Source organism: Salmo salar, chromosome ssa17 (assembly GCF_905237065.1).
Source record: "Salmo salar chromosome ssa17, Ssal_v3.1, whole genome shotgun sequence".
Lineage (NCBI taxonomy): Eukaryota > Metazoa > Chordata > Actinopteri > Salmoniformes > Salmonidae > Salmo > Salmo salar.
The window spans coordinates 50,799,712-50,805,831 of record NC_059458.1 but is presented as its reverse complement, the minus strand read 5'-3'; the positions used below and the strand labels follow the sequence as shown (position 1 = coordinate 50,805,831).

The 6,120-nt window shown below is 41.6% G+C and overlaps 1 protein-coding gene across 1 annotated transcript in view; it reads right to left on the bottom strand.

Moving 5' to 3' along the window:
• Nucleotides 1-737: 737 nt before the first annotated feature.
• The window catches only part of LOC106576007 (mucin-2), a 43,782-nt gene continuing 38,399 nt past the window's right edge, over nt 738-6,120 (bottom strand). The window contains exons 31-43 of the mRNA XM_045698637.1: nt 5,857-6,098; nt 5,457-5,643; nt 5,128-5,335; nt 4,730-4,902; nt 4,479-4,548; nt 4,255-4,364; nt 2,846-2,877; nt 2,597-2,747; nt 2,449-2,486; nt 2,208-2,315; nt 2,047-2,086; nt 1,526-1,634; nt 738-1,394 (exon numbers count right to left, since the gene is read on the bottom strand). Coding sequence (XP_045554593.1) covers nt 1,223-1,394; nt 1,526-1,634; nt 2,047-2,086; nt 2,208-2,315; nt 2,449-2,486; nt 2,597-2,747; nt 2,846-2,877; nt 4,255-4,364; nt 4,479-4,548; nt 4,730-4,902; nt 5,128-5,335; nt 5,457-5,643; nt 5,857-6,098 — 1,640 coding nt within the window. The 3' untranslated portion in view covers nt 738-1,222. The remainder of the gene's footprint in view (nt 1,395-1,525; nt 1,635-2,046; nt 2,087-2,207; nt 2,316-2,448; nt 2,487-2,596; nt 2,748-2,845; nt 2,878-4,254; nt 4,365-4,478; nt 4,549-4,729; nt 4,903-5,127; nt 5,336-5,456; nt 5,644-5,856; nt 6,099-6,120) is intronic.

Here is a 6,120-nt window from a genome sequence, read left to right as displayed (position 1 = left end):
GATATTATTCTTACAGGGGGTCTCCAGATTTGAGGGGTGTCTCAGTAGGCCCCCCAGAGGAAAGGTTGAGAACCCATGGCAGCCATAGAAACTGATCCTGATTGGTAGGTAATAGTGCACCTGTCACGACACCTACGGAAGGTGGTGCCCCTCCTCGCCCGGGCGGCGCTCGGCGGTCATCGTCGGCCTACTAGTTACCATCGATTTATTTTTCACGTTCTGTTAGTTAGGCCTAGGTTAGTTGCGCACCTGTTTTGTGTTAGTTGTTAGTGGGGAAGGGTATTTAGGCTAGCTAGTTAGGTTTGTTGTTTGTGCGGGATTGTTCGTTTGTCAGGGTGTGTTTTTGTTATGAGATTCTGTGTTTGGCCTTTTGGATTAACGTTATTCGTTTTGGGCTGTGTCCCTGGTTATGTTCTTTTAAGGCTGGTGCGTTTTCTTTCTGCACACCTTGCACTCCATACCTTTTTGCATATTTTTCCGTGTGGATATTTTATTAAATTCATTCACGGAATCATTCTGTCTCCTGCGCCTGACTCCACCTCTCCTGAATCCACAAGTCACACGTTGTGACAGCAGCTATACATCTCTGATAGGATTAGCAACTTTCGTTGAACTCAGCTAATCAATACTGATGTTAATGTATCAGATTAATCTTAATCAATACTCATGTTAATTCAATTCATGCAACTTCATCAATGAAAGTAAACTGATTTTGTTAAGTAAATTGTTATTCAATGTAGAAGCTTCAGTACTTTATTTAAAATAAATCAGACAAATTCAAATGGTTACAGTTCTTGAAATGAACATTTCAATAAAATAAGAAAATCATTTTCAAATTGGAGCTGCAGTCATTTATATTAAAAAGTGCTAAAATTCCTGGGTTGATCATTAAAAGATTTCCTATGTAAAATCTATGGAACACATTCACAATCAACAATATGCTACATACAATGGTCCACTTCCTGCACTGGAAATGAGTACATGCAATATAGAAAAAGGCCTTCGGCCGATGTGCACTAGCTGAAAAACCTATTACACTAAGGAAACCATTGTTCTGCACGTACCGTACAGTATACCCTCAACACACCGACCAAGACAGTATTATAAGAAGGTATCAGAATCTAGAAAAAACATTGATTTGGCACATATTCACCATCTTAATAACAGTTCAATATAGATTTTTTTGTTTGTGTGCATATACGTTCAGAACACAAGGCAATGTTTACTGCAATATACTGCAGTTATGGCACTCGCAGCTGGTAACATGTGCATACAGGTGTGGCATAACGGAGCCTCCAGTACAGGTCAGATTCACTGACTTCCTCTCATAACTCCTCACTCTGCAACACTCACACTTCTGTTCCAGGTGGAGAATACTGCGAGCAACAACCCATCTGAGGTTTAGAAAGAGGGAGGAGAGGAAGGAGAAGAGGACCAGACAAGATATTCACATTGTAGTCATGTCACACACTCTTATCCAGAGAAACATACAATAAGTGCATTAATAATCTCTGACCAGTCTTACCTCGTCTCTGTCCCACACTGGCCTTGACACATGGGCAGCTGTAGTGTTGCTGTGCAGTTGTCTACAGTGATGTTCACACTAGAAACCCTGGTAGCACAGGACTGGTTACCTGGGGTAGAGAGAACGGCAGTGGGTGAGTGGAAAAAAATGCATCAACCTCATCATCATCACAGTTTTTTCTCTGAACTAAAGGTTTCTATGTTGAAAACTTTAACAATTGTTTTAACAGAGGATTGACAAACAAAATACTAAAATAGTTTTTTGTGAACTAACCCTTTAATACAGTTCAGAGTTACATTGTAAATAATCATCCCTTGGAGCTATAAGCAATAGATTCAGACTAGGAAACATTCTATTGTTGTTGATTTTCTAGTCTCTCCTTGCAGTGGAAACATCCACAGTGAATAAGTGAACCACCTCAGTTCAACCACTAGATGTCCGACTCTCCATCTCTTCATGGTCAGTGTGACCAGATATGAACATTTACCTACAACACAGACTGGAGATAAGAGTTAGCTTACATGTGTAGCAGCAATGTTGTTCGTCCCATACTCTGTCCTCCTAGAAACAAAAAAGTTACATTGAAAAGAATGTCCTATAGCTCCATACGTTGTGACAGCTGTTGACGTAAAAACGTCTTCATAAATACATTTGATTGATACAGAGAAAGAGCAGCAGGTACCTCTGAGCAGTTCTGATGGGGACACACCCTTCTCACTGTCTGAGTGCCTTCTCTGGTACAGCTATAGGACTCACAGGGCAGGGCAAGGTCTGTCCATCTGTCTCCCACCTAACCAAACAGGCACATAGACATCAGACAATGAAGAGCTGCCAATGTGTACAAAGGTCTTGTGTGTATATATACATTTTTTCTGGTACAGTAGCTATATAAAATTGGTGTTTCTAAACATCTGGATGCTTACTTTGTAGGTCCTTCCGTCATAGTTACATGTCTTCTCAACTGCAAAGGAAAGTGAGGTAATGTGAGCACTAGGAAGGTGAGTGTATTTAGAAACACCCTATACAAAAGACATGCATCATTATTATTCAGTATCAGATCCATTATCTTACCACAGGTCTGTTTGCCACAGCAGCCGGTGACCAGGACTGAGTTCTGACTGCAGAGAGGTGGGGGGGAGGGGGGTTTAGGTTGACACTCCTCTGTCTTGGTTTGGTTGCTACACGTACACACCTGACAGTTGGATTGCCATGTCTCCCCAAGCTGTAAAACATAAGAACATTAATACTAAAAAGTACCAGTATATCAGCTCTGTAACAGAGCTGTAATCATGGAGCCATGAAAGCACATGGTCTTCTCACCTGCTTGTGTTCTCCCAGTGGACCCTTGCAGTCTGAAAGATATGATGAAGAGGTTTAACTTATTACACATAAAACATCAGTATAGTATGAATGGTTGGGGTCAATTCCAATCTAATTGTAATTCACTCATGAAGTGGAGAATTTATGTTGAATTCAATTCGAATGTCAACAATCTTCAAGTTCTTGAATTTGAATTTATTTGGAATTAAACTGTTTGAATTGGAATTGAACATTTTTGGAAGTGAATTGGAATTGGAATACAATATTTGTATATTTCCCAGTTAATGAATTTAATGCACAAAGTATGACAAAATTACTGCAGTATTTATTTTAAATACATTTCAGCTTGTATTTCTATATTACCAGTATAGCTAGGCTGTCTAAACAGTGACATGATCAGTCTGAAAGCCTGAAGGAATTGAATTCGAAAATGGAATTGTTGTGGATAATACTGAATTGGGAATTGAATTCATGTATTTTAACTTACATTGGAATTAAGAGGAATTAAAGTATCTCTGAATTTAAAGTGACCTGGAATTAGAATTTAATTAAATGGAATTTACAGGGAGAGGGAATTGAATTAGAATTGAAATGGTGAATTAACCCCAACCCCGATAGTATGTATAAATTGCAAACCTGGAGGTCATTGCAGTCAATGTGTTCAGGCCAAATCCTGATTTGGGATGCTCATAGCACAGCATTTCCCAAACTCGGTCCAGAGGACCTCAAGGGGTGCACTTTTTTTTACCCCTAACACTATCAAAGCTTGATGATTAGTTGATTATTTGAATCAACTGTGTAGTGCTAAGGCAAAAACCAAAACTTGCTCCTGTTACATCCTGACCAGTATAAGGGGTTAATGGTTATTGTAGTTTGGTCAGGACGTGGCAGGGGGTATTTGTTTCATATGGTTCGGGGTGTGTGTGTACGTAGAGGGGTGTTGGATTTATGTGTTCCGGGGTTTTTGGTTTATGTTCTTGTTTTTGTATTCTAGGGTTTCTATGTTGTGTATTTCTTCGTTGGCCTGGTGTGGCTCTCAATCAGGAACAGCTGTACATCGTTGTTTCTGATTGAGAGTCATACTTACGGAGCTTGTTTTTGCCACCTGTCCCTTTGTGGGTAGTTGTTTTTTGCATTGCTTTTGTGTAGCCTGCGAAACTGTCTTACTGTCGTTCTTTGTTTATTGTTTTTTCGTGTTCACTTATAAATAAAAATAATGACGAACACACAACCCGCTGCGCCTTGGTCTAATCCCTTCGACTACCGTGCCAGCTCCCCTTGGACCGAGTTTGGGAAACCCTGTGTTAGCATAACTCAGATGTTCACAAGCTAAACTTCAACCTATACAAGTGGATTTCTCAAGTTAGGATTTGGCCCTAGGCTCAAGAGAGAATCCAAACTCCACTCACAGGGACACTCCGACACACAGATCTTCTTGTGCTCCTCAGCTCTGAACTGCCCTCTGAGACAGAAACATCCAGCCTCAACTTCCTCCAGTACTCTCCCTTGAACACGGACTCTGCAGAAAGAACACAGAAGACTCTTGAACTTTTTAGACACTTTTTATACATTTAGACACGTAAAATGTCCTCTGTTAAATAATGTTAGGGCACAGGGAGATGGATTCACTTACCCTCCGTGACAGTAGTCATCCAATTGACTTTGGCACTCTCTGTACACCATCCCTGTTGGGCACCCAACAGCTGAAAAAAAGAACGTTATTTAGTGAAATGTTCTTTCGCTCTTCTTGTCCTTGTGTCTTAATGAATTTCCCCAGCATCAGCACACCATGATGGATGAATATTTTTTTTATATACAGTTGATTTTCCAAGCACCAACACACATTTCAGGAAGTTTTAGAAACTTTAAAAAAAGTTAAATTACCACAGGTCCCATTGGTGAGTGTTCTCCAGTTCACACAGATGCCTGCTTTCTTACACTCCTCAACAGCCTGCTCCAGAGGAGAACAAGCCATGTCGTTCCTCCCACACGAATCAAACCTACAGTTCCTCTCAAGTTGGCTCAGATCCAACCGCCTACTGCAATCTGCAAAAACTCTGTAATGACACATACCAACAGACTGATCAACATACAGGAAAATAAACCTTCAATAGTTTTACAACACACTGCTTTTGGCACAACACAATCAGTTTGTATGTTGCATGGTTTTATCTCAGTATAATGTATAATGCTGTCACAGCAACATTGAATGAAACGCCAGATTTTTGACCATTTGGGAGATCATCATGTGAAATAAATCAAATTGAATTGAATCATCCTACGGGTGATGGAGAAGGTCACAGAGGGGGCTGCCAGGACAGTTGGTGGTTGGAGGAGGGCCTGTATGATTGCAAGGGACGTCCCTGGGAGCAGCGCTACACTCAGGCTTCAGGGGGTCCTCATAGATCCAGTCATAGGCGGTCTTATCACAGCAGCTGTCAGCTTCGGACTCCCCACTTCTACGCACACAAGAGCTCCCACCACACACACCTGCCAATGGCCAAAGATGTAAATGTAAGCTTGGAAACGCACACATGCATAAACGCTCGCAAGCATGCACACAGGCAGGCATGCACGCACACACAGACACACTTCCTAGTCTAATACAAACCGCATTGTCCTTGGGTGTTATGCAGGAAATGCTCCATGGCCAAGGTGACAGTCACAGTGTTGGATGGTGTGAGAGAGATATATGAGCGTATTTCAGGGATGTACACAGATACCATATAGCCGGTCGTCTCAAACCTGATACCATTCTCCTCATAGGGAGGCTCGACGCTCTTCTGGTTCAGAGTCGACTAGGACAGAGAGGAGCAGAATGGTTTGAGTGAGTGAGATCTCAGAAAGATCACTATCATGGCTATATATTCAAGAGTCAATCAATCAAATGCGCTGACTACTGGAATGAATTAACAAATAATTTAATGAATGGATGGACGGATGAATGAATCCTTAAACCAATCAATCAATCAATCAATCAATCAATCAATCAAGTTGAAGACCGGCAGTACCTTCACCCTGTACTCATCCGGTACGATGCTGACAGTGGCCGTGTTGTTCTGGTACTGCAGGATGATGCCTTTGGCACAGGAGCCATCCAACTCGGGAATACAGAAGTAGTTGTCCACGGCAACAGTCAGATGGTGACGCAGCGTTTTCTCCTTGACCAGGATGTATGTACAATTATCCAGGAAGTCAAAGGTCACACCCTGGAAGGAGATGTAGTGAGGGTCTCCATAGAGGTCACAACGACCTGGGGGACAGGGGGAATAAGA